We start from the raw sequence: 18430 nt of genomic DNA, 5'->3' as shown, positions 1-18430 counted from the left end.
TTGTGTTCAATGGTGAGAGTGGGATGGGGGAGGACAGGGAGTCATTTCCATAGAGGGTGGGCGAGAAACTCAGGCTGGGCACATCGGCGTGCGAAGCCTTGACCACTTGTCGTTGGGTTTGACTTCGTATCAATGAGATTGGTGCAGATCCTATCACATGAGCCCAGCTAATGTACTGCACCTTTCAGATGAATTTGATCCCCATCCTCTGATTGGAGTCGACTGTCTTCTTGTCGTCGATCCCACCTTCTATAGCTCACACTGTAGGCCTGTAACTCGGTAGTATTGTAGTAGTGTAATGTAATAATGTAGCCTGTAGTAACCATATGCTTCTTCTCAAATGTCCATAAAAAAGATGCCAGTTCCCCTGTCTTTCCAGCTTGACAACCAGTTTGTTCCAGTTTTTAAAGTTGTGTACGAGAGTTTTACAGGAACCATATGCAAACTTCACTACTATCTTCACAAAGTACGGTTGTATGCCTCAATAGCCTGTACTTGTTGAGGACAAATCAATTTCTTTGTCTAAATTTAAATTAAGAGATAAGAGAACAGGGATTACAATGTCATTCTACCCGGAAACTCGGGAGTAAAAATTTTCCCTTTTTTTCCTTTCTATTTTTCTCCCCTTGAATGGTGGAAAGTTAAAATGCTGTATACAGATCTCAAGGCCCGAATCACTGAATAACCAAAGGATTATTTACTTGCTTCAGAGTTGGAGTTCTGAGAATCTGTTCTTTGTATTACAAAATGGTCAACAATCCGAACAGTAGAAAGTGGATCCTGCTGAGAAGCAGCCGCACTCCATTTGCTAGGGAACTTCCTATGATGGCTCATTTCCTGCTGTTTCACTTCTGTGTCCCAGTCTGAATCCAGTTTCCATTCCCTTGGCACCTGTAAATCAAAGAATCAATAATGCCCCCCAAAAGAAAATGAGATAAATAACAAAATAAGGGACTGAATAACACTTGAAAGTCCATCCCCTGAGGATGACTAAGAGGACCAAACACATTCTGAAAACTACAGTTCCCAGGGGACTTGTTGGACAAATCATTTCCACCAATAACTGGGGTTGAACTAAATTGAGTTGAGACCCCGTCACCATATTTTACCCAGTAATAACCATGCCATTTAATCCCTCAGCTTCTTTTCCCTCTGACACATAACAAGATGGTACTTTACCATTTGCTACTTCTCCACACCCCAGCCAAATCTCCACCTAGGGGCAGCATATACAGAAAAGATGGCACAACAGAACCTAACAGACTAAATCCTCATGAAAGAAATACTTGACGAGAATTGCAAAGTTCAGTTTCTCAGAATTGCCACACTGAGTCAAGGTAGACTTGTACCTTGTCAACTGCAAGGGTGAATACTTCAAGGTCACCATCATCGGTAATGTGGAAGCGAGTAAATGCCTTGTAATTTGCAATGCGGAGCGAGGAAAAAGCTTCATCAAAGTGTAAGTGAAACCAATTGATGCAGATATACAAGTAGCTCCCAAACACCAGGGATACCACAGGGGTTGAGAAAACCCAGAAATAGAGGAAGACAGAAGCATAGTAAATGATGGAACCCCCACGTGATAGTGACTCCATCCCATTCTTACAGATGTTGGTCCTGGTGACGGCCATAACCTGAAATTTTCAGCATAGATTTGACCGTGATGACTGGTGAATAGAGGTACAAAGTGACAAATTTCTGGAATTACGAGGAGTTGCTTACCTCTGGAACATCAAATGCAGACATGAGATACTTTATACATGCTGGATAAAGGCCAAATGTCCACTGTTCTATACGAGCTCGAAGGCCAGTTGGGTCTGGGAAGTGCTCACTCTCCACCGACCGGTACCATTCATATAGTGTGTGATATCCTGAAATAGAACCCCAATACAATTTTTATAATGTCTATGGTGGTAATTGGCAAAGAGCGTCAATATTGGTTATTTACCTATTTAGCAAAACATTTTTCCAAAGGTGATAAGTTAATTTTGATGATGAAATTTATGTATTTACTACCCTCAACAATTTTTACACTAAATATCAACTCATGGTCAAACAATTATAATCCATCGTCAAGGTTAGGATTTGGATTCCTAATTTGTCATAAACTGCATTTCCATCCATATCTCAACAGCTTACCTGTACACTCAGTCAAAATACATGATCTTGGATAAATTTATCATTTACACCACTACATGCTTTGTGCATCTAAACTATGAACAAGCCCTGATATCACTCAAGCAACCATTTCAACAGTCCCATGAAAACAAGGAGGGAAGAGGAGGAAGGGGGGGGGGGGGGGAGGGGAAGAAAGACCAGACCTGAAGTAGCTAGCAGCCGATGGCGGATACATGTCTCAACCCCAAGTTCCATCAACAACATGAGAATGAGTGCTGCAGCCATGTGAGCAGAAACATGAAGAATCCCAATAATTGCCCGTCTTTTCCGTGACACTTTGGAAGGGACGAAACAAATTGCTACCATTAGTAATAAAAGAGTTCCAGTGAAAGACACGTATGAGTGTCTGAGCATGTACTCAAAAGCAGACCACACTGTGCTCAAGAAACTCTTGAAGTGACCAGAAAACGAATCATCATCCCGCAAGATGTGGCCAAGATGACACTGTAAAGCACAAATTAAGCCAGTAGTTAACTAGTTATCTCCAATAAACATCACCGCAACATTTTGTGTGCATGTGTTTGCCTAGACTGTATTTTCTCACCCAGAAATGCAGCATGTACTGAAGGAGGTCAACAGTATCTAAGAAAGATATAACCTTTAAAAATTGTATCAGGTCTAAAAGGAGGAAGTAAGAAAGACCAAAGAAACTCACCTGTGGAAACATAGAAAAAGCCAATATAAAGTAGATGATACCACCAATGAAGTCAAATTGCCAGTTCTTCTTTCGAAATTTTAAGATATTTCCCAGTGCAATCTGGACCCGGTTCACAAGTATGTCAGATGCACCATTATGACACCAAGAAATAAAGTATGAAAAACTTTTATTGTTGACTGGTTTGAACAAACTCAACAAAGTAATGCAGGTGCAAGATCAAACTTTGAAAAAACTCACCCTGCTTGAATCCTCAAAAGATGGATAAGCTGCCTTACTTTCATATGAAGTTCCATAAAGCTTTTTGAAGTTACTGAAAACATGAGTAGGATGCAAAAAAGCCCCACCACAACCATTGACAAGTAAATGCTGTACATAGACTGGCTTATCTGAAGGAACAGAAGAATGACGCATGTAATGATGCAAGTCTCCAGCCATTCGGAGCTTACACCTTCCCTTCAGATGATCGCGAATCAAATGAGAGACATTCTTCCCAGAGACCTCATTCCAGTACCAATCAAGTAGCCAATTAGGTTCATGTGTCATAATGATAACAGAATCATTCTCCCCAACCTGAAAAATTCTTCATATGTTTTATAATCCATATGATCTAGAGAAACATACATAATAATTTGTGAAATATAAACCAAACAACTTTTTTATTTGTCTCAGGCTAGGTATTGACATAAAAGAAGCTAAAACCCACATGGAATCAAGTACTGATATTCAAAATAGTTCAAGTGTGACAATTAGTGACACTGAAATGATATCTGAAGACATTGACAAAAACTACTGAAACAATTAAGTGAATATCCTATTCCAAAAAGACTTCCTTATAATAATATGACCAGAGACAAACATAATTGTAACAAGCAAATTCACCATATCCAGAATGTATGAAAGGCTGGACTAAATTAATATGCTATTTCTCCAGTCCTTCGAAAGACAACCAAAAGTGAATACCATTCAATGCTGTCAATTTTATCTTCCAAGTAGAGATTTGGAACAGTAATCTCAACAACAACAAACTCAGCCTTATCCCAACTTAATGGGGTCGGCTACATGGATCCAAACACAACAAAGGAAAACTGAGTTGCACAAAAAAAAATGGGGAAAGAGAAGAGAAAAGGAAAATGGAAAATGCCAAATGAAAGATGAAAGATAGTAAGAGGGAAGAAGCCCAAACCAGCACGTCAGGAGAATCTCAGCTAAATGGGGTCTGTTACATGGATCCTTGCCCTCCAATAGGCCCTATCCAAAGTCATACTTGGTACAAGACCTAGGCCATACATGTCCTTCCTCCCCACTTCAACTATGGTCATTTTAGGCCTGCCCCTAGCTCTTTTAGCTTCTTCAATCGGGATCATATCACTCCTCCTTACTGGGGCGTCCCTAGGCCTCCGTTGAATATGACCATACCACCTTAAATGACTCTCTCGGAGTTTGTCACTGATCGGTGCGACTCCTATGTCCGCTCTAATACGTTAATTCCGTACTTTATCCTTCCTTGTCTTTCCACACATCCATCTTAACATCCTCATCTCTGCTACACAGCTTATCAATATGACACTTTTAACTGCCCAACATTCTACTACATATATTATAGCTGGTCGTACAACAATTCTATAGAACTTTCCTTTAAGCTTTAAAGGAATATGTCGGTCACACAATACTCCAGATGCACCTCTCCACTTCATCCATCCCGCTTTAATTCTCTGTGAAACATCATCCTCTATGCCACCTTCTTTACTTATGATTGACCCCAAATATCTAAAATAGTCACTTTGTGGTATCTCTTTATCCTCAATTTGCACCATATCAGTATCCATCACAGTGTGACTAAAAGTACACATCATATATTGTCTTTGTTCTACTAAGCTTAAATTCTCTTGTTTCCAAGGTTGACCTCCAAAGTTCTAACTAGAGTTAATCCCTTCTTTTGTCTCATCCGCCAAAACAATATCATTCGCGAAGAGCATACACCATGGGATCTCATCTTGAATCTTCTTCATTAGATCGTCCATGATAAGTGCAAATAGATATGGGCTAAAGGCTGATCCTCGGTGCAACCCAATCGTAATTGGGAATTCCCTTCCCTGACGTCCCACAGATCTCACACTAGTCACCACGCCCTCATACATATCTTTAATAACATCCACATATTTGCTAGAAACTCCTCTCCTCACTAGGACACGCTGGATTAAATCTCTAGGGACTCAGTCATAAGCTTTTTCCAAGCCAATAAAGACCATATGGAGATCCTTCTTGCTTTCTCTATATCTTTCCATGAGCCTCCTCAACAAGTAGATAGCTTTAGTCGTGGATCTACCTACCATAAAGCCAAATTGGTTCAATGAGACATGGGTCTCTCTTCTCAAACGGGCTTCAATAACCTTCTTCCATAGTTTCATAGTGTGACTCATAAGCTTAATGCTTCTATGGTTGTTGTAACTTTGGATATCACCTTCATTTTTGTAGATAGGGACTACAATGCTTCTCCACCACTCATCTGGCATCTTCCTTGTGTTCAAAATCCTGTTAAACAGATTGGTTAACCAATTAGCCCCACATCCTCCAAGGGTTTTTCGCACTTCTATTGGAATCTCGTCTAGGCCTGGGGTCTTGCCTGCTTTCATCTTTCTTAAGGCTTCTTTAGTTTCCACTACACTAATCTTTCTTACGTATCTATGACGTGTGCCATCATGCTGAAAAATGTAATCGTCCGGTCATTTCTACTCGACCTATCTCCATTTAGTAGGTCACAAATATAGTCATCCCATCTCTTCACAATGTCCTCATCTCTCACCAACACTCTTCCATCAGCACTCTTGATGCACCTCACTTGGTCAATATCTCTACTCTTCCTTTCTCTCATCTTAGCTATCTTATAAATAGCTTTTTCTCCTTCTTTAGTATTTAGGTTGGTATAGAGATCGTCATATTTCTTCGCCCTACCCAACCCCATAATCTTCCTAGCTTTGTTTCTTGCATCATTATATCTCTTTTTATTTTTAGTTTCTTTAATCCTGTACCAAGACTTAAAACACTCTTTCTTGGTCTTAATGTCTGCTTGGACCTCATCATTCCACCACCAAGTCTCCCTAGGAGCCTGACGACTACCCTTTGCTTCTCCTAGCACACCTTTGGCCACCCTCTTAATACAGGTCATCATCTCATTCCACATCGCATTGGTGTCTCCCTCAAAGTTCCACTTTCCTTGTTTGACCACAATATCAGTAAAAGTCCTTAAAGACTCCACCTTTATCTCCACCACCTTATCTTAAGGTACATAGGTCCCTTCTTTCTACTCTTCTATGCACTAAGATACATATCTAGGACCACCAGTCTATGTTGGGTGGTGAAGCTCTCCCCAGGGATAACCTTATAGTCCTTACATACTGTTCTATCTGTCCTTCTTGTAAGGAAGAAGTCTATTTGGCTGGCATGGTTTCCACTTTTATAGGTAACTGAGTGCTCCTCTCTTTTTTCAAAGAAGGCGTTCACAATGGGAAGATCATAAGCTACCGCAAAGTCTAGGATTGAGGTCCCTTCCTCGTTCCTCTCCCCAACCCCGAACTGTAATCTCAAAAGGCCAAAAATGACTCCATGTAGAAAATGGATAAAAACCCTTTTGAAAACTAATACAAAGTACTTAATAGAAAGCATTCCCTTAAGTGACATAATGTATCAGAAACAACAGCTCCAAATACAGAGGGCTACAACAAATTCATTCCCAATGACTAATTTGTGTGTAATGTACATCATTTTTGTTTAAGATAGCTAGAATCTACGTATAGTGCAGCCACATCCTTAAGGCACAAATGATAAGAAAACTCAAATACAAATAGTACCTTGTCTCTTATTAATTCTGCAAAGAATTTAAATTGGTAGACATCAATGTCAACATGGAGAGCTTGATCAAGACCAAACACCCACCATCCTTTAGGAAGTTGCAGAGCAAAGTAACTTTTCTTTTGGGGCAGCAACCAACCCCCTAACCAGCTTTTATGGCATATATGCCTCATAAAAGTTTGAAGCCCATCAAACCAATCTGCAGGAAAGAACACTTAGTCATGTAAGGACCACACTAATGTTCTTTACAACAGAAAATAGGATCTGTTCTGAAAACTAATAATAATAATAACCTCAGCAACAGCAACAACAACGACGACAACAATGACAACAATAATAAATCTTATATTGAAATAAGATTCATCCCATTTACTCTTTTGTCTGTTACAACCAAGATCTCTATTTTATTGAGAAAGTTTGGCAAGCACTCGCACTAACCATGATTTCCTGGAATAACAAAACACTGAGGTCCATCATATTGCCTCAGACCAGATTCTGCACAAGGTACTTCAGGCTTGTTCACAGCAATATGCTCTGAATTATAACAAGGTGGAGGCTGGAGTGCATATTCAAAAGGACGAAAAAGCCGTTTTTCATATGTAAAAGCTGAAGGATTAGGGTACCTGTAAAATATTGGATAATTTAGTTTTCCAACTGGAGAATGCAAAACAAGTCAAATCCTAGTTCCCTCATAATAAGATAGATGAATAGTTGGTCATGGTAACACATTTTTAGTGGAATTGCGCAAGTTTCAGCATGGTAAACTTAGAACTCACATAGAAGATATAGATTTATAATAATCTAAAACAACAATATAGTTATGGCAGTTTGGTGACAAGAAGCCAAAATATTTCTTCTATGACCTTTTGCAAGACAAAGAAAACAAGCAAATTAAATCACACAACATCATTATGATGACAGTTTGGGATGGGTGACAAAAAATGACAGATATCTGTTTCTCGGTAGTTGCTCTCCAATTAGACATCCGATTAGATAACTCGTTCTACCTTCATTAAAAAAAAAACTACTACTAGAAAGGGAAAGTCCCAACTTACGCAAGATCCCCTCCAATAAGAAGTAAATTTCCACGTGGTAGCGCACGCATAGAATTGCTGCACTTGACATGAATGGAAGGCTGAGCAAGTAAGCGGGCAACAGTGTAAGATGAGTTTCCTCCATCCCCAGTATCAGCCATGAAATCAAACCACAAGTCTTCCTTCTCACTAAAATGTTCAAATAAAAGATCATCTTTTTGACCTGCTTCATGAACCTTGCTCATTGCAGCCTGATCATAGCAGAAAGACAAAGAAGCAAAGGAAATTTTAAAACAAGAACTTTTATTCAAATAATTCAATCATCTTGCAGAGGGAAGGGGATGCTCAAAGAATATTTATGCTAAGCAGAGAAAGAGAGAGAAAAGGTTAAGAGTTCCAGGAGTTCACTTGGAGGCTTCCCTAGTTTAGTCAAATAAGATTCATGTCATAGTTCATTGATTCTCTTTTACAAGAGTGTGACAAAATCAAGGGTCTTGAGGATTGTGTTATAATGTGACCTGGATATGCATTTCCAATCTTTCCTATCGTATGTTTGTCATTCCCCTTATTTTCTCTAATAATAACTTTCCATCATTCACCCAAAAAAAAATAACTCTTTAATCACAAAAAGAGAAAATGGAGGGGCGTCCCTTTTTATCCATGTATTGAAGCATTGGAAAAGAAGATAAAAAGAAAGCTATAAATTATTGATTGCCACGTAAACAATAACAGAAGGTCACAGGAAATGATATAGGCAATCCAACACGTCATGAAAGACATATGTGGGATTCTGCAGTTTTTAAAAAAAAACTTCCATTGAAGGAATAAATATTTTACTTCATCTTTTAGAAAAAGGTTTTGCAACCATTCATATCTACATTCCCTAGAATCCCCCACTATATATTCATACAAGTGCTCGCCAAGTTACAAAGATATGGGCGCAGGGATCAGATTCCAACACGGATATGAGGTGTCAAGACTCAGAAGTCAGAAAAGCAATAGCCAGGTAAATGAACTTGAGGGTACATAGCACCTTTTACTTTTATGTATTTTCTAAAACTTATATCATATAATCCAGAAAATACAGTTGAAATTTAGCTCAAACAAGATCACAGATGGGTTAGGAACTATAGGACAGATACAGAGAGAAGTCAATAGCTTCAACTATCATATATATATATATGATATAAACTAACAATAAAGACTAAAACTTGAAGCAGGAAAATCCAGTTGGAATTTAGCGATGAAAAGTGGGCTAGGAACATAGGTCAAAAAACAGAGAACAATCAATAGTTTCAACAATTCAGATAAGATAAGTGTGAAACTGTAGTCGATGGTTTAATTTAGCAACTAGATTAGGTTTGCAAACGTTGATCAAAATCTGATGGCTGGATTGTGAGATCCAGAACATTCCTTCTGCAAGTAGGAAAACTTGAAAGAGAAACAGAACTGAAATTTCGATTGGGGAACTCAGAGATTCGAAAGAGAAACTCAGAGAGAAGTATATCAAGGAAATACAACTGAGGTTAGAATAAGTGATCAGCGTTAGATCTTAAAGGTAATAACAAAATCTGAAGGTTAAGAGCAAGAACAGCACAACCACAGGAAGTTAAGTAGGGTAGATCTGACCTGATTTGATTGAAAGATAGAAGGATAGATAGAGAGATAGAAAGCATGGTTCAAGATTTCGCAAAATATCGCCGATATATCGGGATATTTCAGAAATCTCGACAGTATCGAGACGAAATGGCAAAGCGAAATGGAAAAAGTTCATATTTCGGTGATATTTCGTGATATTTCGGCGATATTTCGTGATATTTCTTGTAAGTCTTGCACTCTTGTGAGTTGTGAACTTGTGACTTTGTGTATTGACTATTGGGTATTGAACTATTGACTATTATGGAGTTTATGACTTATGACTTATGAGTTATTTTTGTTTCATTACTTTGCTTAAATTTCTTATATGTCTTTTAGTACCTAATCAATGTGTATTTAACTATTTATACATCAGGGTCGGCGACCGCATACTGTCAATCAAGGGTGCAAACCCAAAACACCACTTTGAGTTCTTTTTTTTTTTTGCAATATGAAGGTTCAAATGTGTTTATTTAGCTTAAATAAGGGTGTACATGAAGTATTAGGCCTTAATATGGCCAAAAACCCACCGAGATGGAGTGCCGAAATATGGTAGAAAAAATACCATATTTCGGTATATTTCGGCCATCTCGACCAGCCCGAGATACCGAGATATCGCGAGAATTTAAACTATGATAGAAAGATAAACATGTTAGGAATCCACCTAAACCTTAGGCAAGGAATCCACCAAAGCTTGCGAAGAGAATCCACTCTTTTACCAAGGAATCCATCTTAATCTTCACTTGGAATTCACCATGTACACCCAGAACTGACCAATTAAACACTACTGAATCCACAGAGGTATGGTATGAATCCAACAACAACAACAACTCAGCCTTATCCCAACTAAATGGGGTCGGCTACATGGATCCTTTCACAACAAAACAGGGGAAGATTGAGGTCGTCATGAAGGGAAATGAAGGTAAGAGGAAAGAAGAATAAAAATGAAGAAAAGAGGTCAGAGAATGATGGGGACATCATGCCGCATCATTACCGAAGGCCCTTTGTGCACCACTAGCAGAGGGGCAGGAGACTACTTCCACGGAACCAATTGCTATGGTTCGATGATGATTTCAGAGGCTACAGGCTAGCACGAGGCTGTTTAGACATTTAGGGTTATTCTTGTCATTTTCTTTTTAGTATTTAGGTTGAATAAGTGAAGGGCATTTTGGTATTTTTATTTATTTAATTCTGCATTTTAGTTTCAGCCTTTATAACTTATGTGAGGGTGCTTTGGGTACTTTGGTTGTTTCTTTTGTTTTAATTAGGTTAAGGGTATTTTAGGCATTTACATTTATTGTCTTTATTTAAGTTGTATTCAGCCATTTGATCGAATTAATAAATGATTGTTGAAGAAAGACTTGCGGCAAGAGCAGTCTCCCCTTCCCTTCAACGATTCTCTCTCTCTCTCTCTCTCTCAAGGTAATTCTCTATCTCTCTCTCCCTCTCTATCTCTCTTCTCTTTTCTTTCTTCTTTCTTTTTCCCTCCCCTGCTGTCGTGAATCTCTCCCCATCCCCTCCTGTCCCTTGCAACCGAAACACCCCAGCCTCCATCTCCATCATTCCCCCTCCATCTCACCAGCCGAGACCCCCTTTCCCCTTCCCGTCCTTGTAACCAAACCACCCCCAGCCCCATTAAACATTATTCCCTCCATTCCCCTGCTGCCGAAGTCCTTGTCCCCTCCTTAAATCTCAATCGAAACCCCTTCCTCCCATCCTAAACCTATCATTAGCCTTCCCAGCCCATTCCCTGATTTTATTTTGAGAATCCTAACCCTAGTTCAACCCATTACAACCTGTCTCTGGTTCCTAACCTTAAAACAGAATTATATTTTTATGCTTGCATGGTCTTCCCTCCCCTTTCAGCCCCAAAACAGTACCTATTTTTAATTGGTTGCATTGTCTAGATATTGATTTATATTCCTAGTACTTCTAATTAGTGGTTTATTAATCTATGTGGACTGTTATGTATGCTTAAAGATTAGTTGAATGCAATGCCTTGAATCTTCTTATCTAGCTTGGTAGATCTAATCATATTAGTTGCTAGACTTGTTTCCTAAAGCTTGTGGTGATTATTCATTTGATTTATGATGATATATTGCTGGTGGTAAATTCTATTATTTATTTCTCATGCTGAATGTAAAGTAGTGCAAATTCCAGCCCTTGTCCTAAGTCCATATTAGGGTGTTACAACCTGTGGTCCTGTCCTATTGTGGGATACCTTAGCTCCTAGGGTTTGTCCTGCATCAGAGAAGTGATAGATGGAAAATGAAAGTAAGAGGAAAGCGGATCCTTGACCTCCAATAGTCTCTATCTGAGGTCATACTTGGCACAAGGCCCAGACTATGCATGTCATTCTTCACAACCTCTCCTATGGTCATTTTAGGCCTGTCCCTAGCTCTTTTAGCCCCTTCAATCGAGATCAGATCACTCCTCCAATAGGTTCTATCTGAGGTCATATTTGGCACAACACCCCTTGATTATCAAAAATTACTACCGTCCCCCTTTAGAGTAACGGACTAACGGTGTTAACTTAAAACATTCAAAATAATGAAAAGACCATTTGAACCCCAACCCATCCCTTTCCTTAGATTTTGAAACTCATTTACCATGGACACTCCATTGAAGACCTGCAACTGGAGCTGCAAACACCATCTTCTCCTCCACTAGCAACCTGACCAGCTATGGTAAGACCCCTTCTCTCAATTCTCTCCCTCTTCTCTCCATTTGATCTGGGTTGAGAAGAACACCACTGCACAATGCACCCACCCCACAACATGTTTCTTCCTCCTAACCCAGCCTCTGCAACCACATTTGACCCTGTGCATCACTGCCCTCACCCCCTGTTCTTCTTCCCAACAAAATTGAATAAAACACAAATCTGAAAAGGCCATGACACAAAGAGTTTGGATTCCCATTTAGAGTTTACCTGTGGGACAAGGGTAGACTTCAGAGTCCATGGGTTTACCACCCTGGACTGAGTAGTAGTTGAGAAAGAGGGCATGAGGAGTAATGGCTGCGGGTCTCCGGTCTCATGGCTGCAAAACGATGCTATGAACCTTGAGACCGAAAACTCTGGAAAGGGAGGACAGCAGGGGCAACCGACAAGACCATGGTCCCAAGGTCAACACCATGCATCCGGCTTAATCACCTAGTCTCTGCCTTTGAGCACTACAACCTGGGCCTGGCCTCCCTTCATCTCCACCAGATCGACCTCTCCGATTATCACCTCCACACCATGACTGGCCATCACCAATGAGAGCAAGGTCCTCGTGAAGAGCTGCGGGTGAACCTGTGGAGTAGTCTTTGACGTGCCGATCATCTTAGTGTCCTTCGCAGGTCCATCCAACCATGCAGGGAGGTTGCTACTACTGCTCGTAGCGAGAGCACGACTCTGCTTCTGGATATTCTAGGTGAGGATGAGCTTGAGGGCATGGAAGGGACAGTAGTCGTAAGCTTGGGTACCGTCGAGTTCGAGTGCCAAGGAGCAGTGGAGGTTGAAGCTGGCCCTGGCGAGTTCCGAAATGGGTTTGTTGTCACACCAGTCGAGTGCAAGGAAGCCACCGGCCTTACCTGAGGCAGCACAAGCGATTGAGGATTTCTCGACGAGAATAATGGCTGCCCTCTTTTTTGCTATAAAATACTCACAACACACGCCGATGACTCTACCTCCGCACACCAGCACTCTCTGTTGCTGCTGCTTCTCCTTATTGTCATCCATTATGACAATGACGATTATGAAGCTTAGCTCTCACCAATAGAGCCCACAGGGGAAATTTGTGGGTATGGCGTGGCAAGAAGACTAGACACCACCATTCATCAATCTCTTGCCTCTTCTCTTGTCTTAAATATAATTGAGATCTGTCAATCTCTTGCCTCTGCATCACCGCCCCCACCCCTTGTCTTCCTCCCAATGCCCTCTTTTACCCTCACCCAAAGTGTCATGGGCAAAGGTCGATCGGAGATTAAAGCAGTAGGTCGGTCATCAGAGCAAAACCTCAGCAATGTGAATGGAGTTTTGGGGATTTTTTATACAAGGGTAAAACAGTATGTTTACCCTTGTCTCAGGATAGTTTGGGCATTTAAAGAAAATTAACTGGATAACATCATCACTTAACCGCAGACAACTAACGGAGTGGACCAATTTGTAATAAACCCCTTCAAGCAGGGGAGGTCTAAGTAATTTTTGATAATCAAGGCGGTGTTATGAGTATGGGGCTTAGTACAAGAGCGGTCCGTGTAATTTACCCTAATGAAAACGCATTGAATCAAAGGCCCAACACATACATAACCAAAACCAAAGCTTATTTCAAATAAAATAAGCCCATCTAAGTGCTTTATCTGCATCACCCCCCATTTATTGGATCTGCTATAGCCACGTAAACACACAGTATAGTAGTAGCAGTGGGTGTGTCTGCTGTGACAGTGCAGGAATCTCTGTCCATGTGTCAAACACAGGTGAGGTGCCCATTTTGAAGCATCCATGTAAGATAGGTTCCTCGAAGGGCATATCATCTATAGAGATACAGGATTTTGGTATATTAAGTGATTCAAGTCAAATAAGAATAATTTATAACATAATTTAATCCAATAAAGGAATCCAAAAGTACTTTGTAAAACCTATTTTGAAGCTCTAGGAGTTCTTAATTTCCAAAATCCCAACTTTTTTTATTTCTAGTATAAAACTTGAAATGTATTAGGTTGCCCTGCAAAAGACAATAAGAACATCTACAGATCTTATTCCTAGGAATTTCTCCAAAAGGGGAATTTATACTTAAGACACAATTAGGAATTTCACCGCTGAAAAGAGGGGGGGGTGGGACAAGAGTAGGAAACTAGTTAAGACATTTAAAATGTCAATGCATAAACTTGCACTGATCAAGACTTCAGGATAAAAAAGGGGGGTTGTTGGAGAAATGAATATTTTCTAAAAGGACTTTTTCATCATCATCATTAGTCCTTTACCACAACTATTTTGATTTTAATATACGAATCATATTCACCATTTTACTCTATCAATCACCACAGGCTCCATTAAGGTGTGTGTCTGAAAACATCTAATTGTTGGAATAATTAAGTTCTTGCAAGAGATTATAGTAGCCCATATTTAAAAAAGTGATTGATATAACATTAAAATTTACCTGCATAATACGCATATCAAATCGACCAACGAATACTGTTACAGATACCAGGAGGTCGAACACTGTCTTAAATAAATCGGCAGATGTCCTACAATTTATATATATCCATCAGCTTCATCAGGACAGTTAATGGAATTTTCTGCTTGATGTCAAAAGGAACAAAATTGTAAACACATACCCTGAATACCAGGGGACCATATCCAAGAATTCAGGTTTCAGCTGCTGTTTCTTCAGCTTTTCATATTCCTCAACTGGCAAAGGGTGAGTAAGCGCCCATCTGTTCATTGCAAAAATAAAATGAATTCGATACTAAAATGAGAACTGATAATAACCAACTGAATTTTGAAGTAATATCCAAATATCAAAAATAGCACGACAAGAATATGATACCAAGGCTTCGTTTCCCATCTGCCACTAACTTAGGATGGATCCAACTGATGGTTCCATTAAAAATGTTGAAACACTGGGTTGAAATCAGACCAGTTACATGACCTCAAACATCTTTAAACTGACCCTTTCCTGGATAACCAACTGGAAGATGGCCAAGATAATCCAATGAGGAATAATTTTGGGCTAGGGAATTAATGGTGAGGCGAATCCAATTTAAACTAGAAGCAGGGTTGAAGCATGAACCTTCGCTCTTATGCATCCAACCAAAATAGCAACCATCATAACTTAACACTTCATCTGGTGATTTTTATAAATTGTGATGATTTTTTTTGGAGAATTAGAACGTTAGTGTCACATCAAATGCAAAAAAGTGAGCGGTTGACCTATGGAAAACTGTAGTATATTAAGCCATATGAAGACAATAGTCCACACTTTGAAGCTACAAATCAGAACTTACCCAGTAGATCGCTCCACCACATAATGGGCAATATAAAGACCTATAAATGTGGCCCACAACGAATATATTGGGGAGATATTATCTGATATTCCTGGACAAGATCCATTGCAAGCTAGCTGGGGGAAAAAAAAAGCAAACAGAAATAATAACATTTAGACTATCTAGTTAAAAAAAATTAAGAACGCATTTTTTATAGCAAAAAACCAAAAAAGGCATCCTCCATACCTTTCCATAGATAACCCACTGCGACATAAGTGGGTAATCACTGGCTGATCCCACTGGGGCAAACCAAGATGAGCAGACCTGATCCTTAAATTCATTCATACGCAGAAATTTTGCCAGCAAAGTGTTTCTTTCTTCTTTCTTCCAAATAGAAAACCAACCAGAATTTCTCCTTTCAAAAGGTCTTCCTCTCGAAATAGCATGGTTACCACAGTGACTATAAAATACACAGCAGGCTACACTAATGACCTGCACAAGTATGATAGAATCAAAACAACGACTAATGTTTCCAATAGAAGCAACACGCATATTCATTCATATACACCAACATGTGTGTCTTGGTATTACTCACAGCACAATTTTGAATTATGGTTAGGATCTCTGGCCGCTTTCCAGCCACACGAGCAACAAGTCCAATATACCACATGCCAAGAAAAATAATGTGGAAAACAAGAAGAAACAAAATAGATGAGATGTATATCGTCAAAAATAGTGAGAGGTTCATCCTCATATCCACTCCCATTGATTGGAAACTAGGAAGATGATACAAAGCAGCTACTAAAATCCATGCAATATACCTGAAATACAATAAACTCCACAAAGTCAGTAACAACCAGCAGCTGCACACCCTAAGCTATTTAGCGGATAACAACAACCAAGTAATCAAAAGCAACCATAGGCTTTGGAGTAGATTACATACCACCTACTGAAGTTCGAATAGCTTGGTTTAATTGTCTTCCCAATGAATGGAGATGAAAAGAAATAGAAGAATCCAAGTAAGCAGGCATACATTGACCACCATTTAGTACTGTTGTCTAACTTCTGTATGAAAGTGTACATGTTATCTGATGAAATAAAGAATAAACACCCCACGACCACTGCAATTATGGCATGTCGTGAATGCTCATGGGGATATGGATATTCGGGAGTCAGAATTGTTCTGACCCTATCCATCTTGAAGGTATCTAGTAGTCCAACAGACTGCTTTATGGAGCTCATCAATCTGTCCAAAAAACTTATGTTACTTCACTCGCTGCAACCACCTTCAAATGAATTGCATTTGACATAAGCCACATCCAATATAGAAAATTCTCCCAGTTATTGAAATCGAGTTCATGTAAAGAATCTGCAAGGAAATTGCTATCAAAAGCCTGCCAATTATAATCCATTCTGTGAAAACCAAACTTAAATAAGACAAATCTTTCATTGCAGCATGCCGCTACTGAATTTATATTAAGCAAAATGTAATAACTACAACATGTAGTATCTTTATAAAAATCCTAAAAATACCAATATCCAGAATGGTGTAGATTTTATCTATTCCACCAAATTAGCGATTCTCTATATGGTTATAGAGCTCAAACAATATTGTATGAACTCATATTTAAGTAATGTGAACAAAAAGGGCGTCATAAAACTCTGATATGTAAACAAATTCTCTGAGGCTCTCAACATTTTGGTGGTATGAATAGAAGGAAGGCCCACAACAAGTGTTTGATGATAACAATCCCTTGCATAGTGTTTCGAGCTATATTTAGAATGTGGACCCAATTCTTCCGACTAAAATCTATCCAGATGATGCAAAGTCATTAATTAAAGAGTATCAAACTATAATTTTTAGTAGATAACATCAATTAAGAAAACAGAGATAAGAAGAAAGTCCGTCCATCACCGTAAACTATGTATCCTATCCAATGACTAACCAAGGAAACTAAGCTTAAAATTGAGTACAACCAGCAAAACTCGCTAACAAAGCCGGTAAAACATTGCAAGAGAATGAGTTTTGTTCCTCTTTTTTTCTAATTTGATTGTTGAGAAAATCATGTCAAAAAGTAAAGCCTAGGGTTTTAATTCATAAAGTGCAGAGCAGGTAAAAAAAAGAGGGAGATAACCAGATACAGATAAGAGAAACCCAGAAGAAACATGGTCTGTTACTTCCATCTTGAAGTCTATACACCAAGAACAGGAGGAGAAAAAAAAAACCCAGAAGTTTTAATTTGCAATACAGAAAAGTAAAGACAGAAACCTCATGTACTCTAATCAAAGAACATAGAATTGAATACTGCAACAACAATAAACAGAGAAATGAAGGAAAAACAAAAAGGAAGATATGCAGATTTTTTTTTATTTGCAAATAGAATAGAGAAATAAGAGAGTAAAACTTACCTGGATGAGGGAAGGAATGTGAGGAGGAGAAATGAAAGGTAAGGGAGTGCATCTGGCTTTAAAGGCAAAGAAAAATTGGAGTTCCTCAAACCGACTTGGCATCTCAGTATATTTGCAAGGAACCAGGAAATGGCATATTCTCAGGTCTCCTTTTTTTTTCTTTTTTCTCGGTAAACATTTCTCCAGTCGATCGAGAGAGAGAGAGAGATTTTATTTTGATGAAATGAAAATTAAAAAATAATGGAAAATCATTGCTTACAATTTACAAATTCCTTTGTCGTTTTAATTTTATTTTCTTTTAACTCCCTCTTTTTAGTTTGCTTACGACTACGACTACGACTAGTTTCCGAGAAACAGAAATGGTCAGGCAGCCCGCCAATCAAGACCACCGGATTAACAATCATTGTGGACCAGTTCCACGCAATTCGAGGATTACAAGCCGTTGGATGATAGCTGATGATATTAATAGAGGCAATTGTTACACTTGAGCAATTCCCTCCCTAGACCTTATGAAGTGGAATTCCGTGTTGGATCGCAACGTGGGACGTTTTTATTTCTTTATTCAGTTTCTTTTCTACCACGTGGCATTCTATAGTAACGAAAAACAGTGGGCCCAACAAAAGTGCTTTAAAACTTTCCATTCCACGTGGCATATTCGCAATCGCAGAGCATGCGTGTAAAATCCATTAATAATTGGTAA

General features: G+C 39.1%; 1 protein-coding gene across 1 annotated transcript; it reads right to left on the bottom strand.

Moving 5' to 3' along the window:
* Nucleotides 1–517: 517 nt before the first annotated feature.
* On the bottom strand, nt 518–17870 carry LOC122657716. The gene is made up of 16 exons (XM_043852514.1): nt 17731–17870; nt 16265–16690; nt 15917–16142; nt 15568–15813; nt 15343–15458; nt 14674–14772; nt 14496–14583; nt 7741–7970; nt 7124–7308; nt 6685–6884; nt 3074–3406; nt 2834–2935; nt 2322–2622; nt 1723–1871; nt 1350–1634; nt 518–891 (listed from the first exon to the last, which is right to left on the bottom strand). Exons 2-16 carry the CDS (start codon nt 16561–16563, stop codon nt 694–696), a joined length of 3057 nt encoding a protein of 1018 aa, XP_043708449.1. The 5' UTR covers nt 16564–16690; nt 17731–17870; the 3' UTR covers nt 518–693.
* Between the last annotated feature and the right edge of the window lie 560 nt (nt 17871–18430).

This window comes from Telopea speciosissima, chromosome 4, assembly GCF_018873765.1.
Source record: "Telopea speciosissima isolate NSW1024214 ecotype Mountain lineage chromosome 4, Tspe_v1, whole genome shotgun sequence".
NCBI lineage: Eukaryota > Viridiplantae > Streptophyta > Magnoliopsida > Proteales > Proteaceae > Telopea > Telopea speciosissima.
This window is presented reverse-complemented; position numbering and strand designations above follow the sequence as displayed.

What these genes read in the sequence shown, in the direction of transcription:
- LOC122657716 (XM_043852514.1), bottom strand. Translation starts at nt 16,563, where the DNA reads ATGAGCTCCATAAAGCAGTCTGTTGGACTACTAGATACCTTCAAGATG. An exon ending in GTGGTGGAGCGATCTACTGG is followed by an intron (nt 14,773 to 15,342) that starts GTAAGTTCTGAT and finishes TGCAATGAACAG; the next exon opens with ATGGGCGCTTACTCACCCTT. An exon ending in CTTATTGGAGGGGATCTTGC is followed by an intron (nt 7,309 to 7,740) that starts GTAAGTTGGGAC and finishes AATATTTTACAG; the next exon opens with GTACCCTAATCCTTCAGCTT.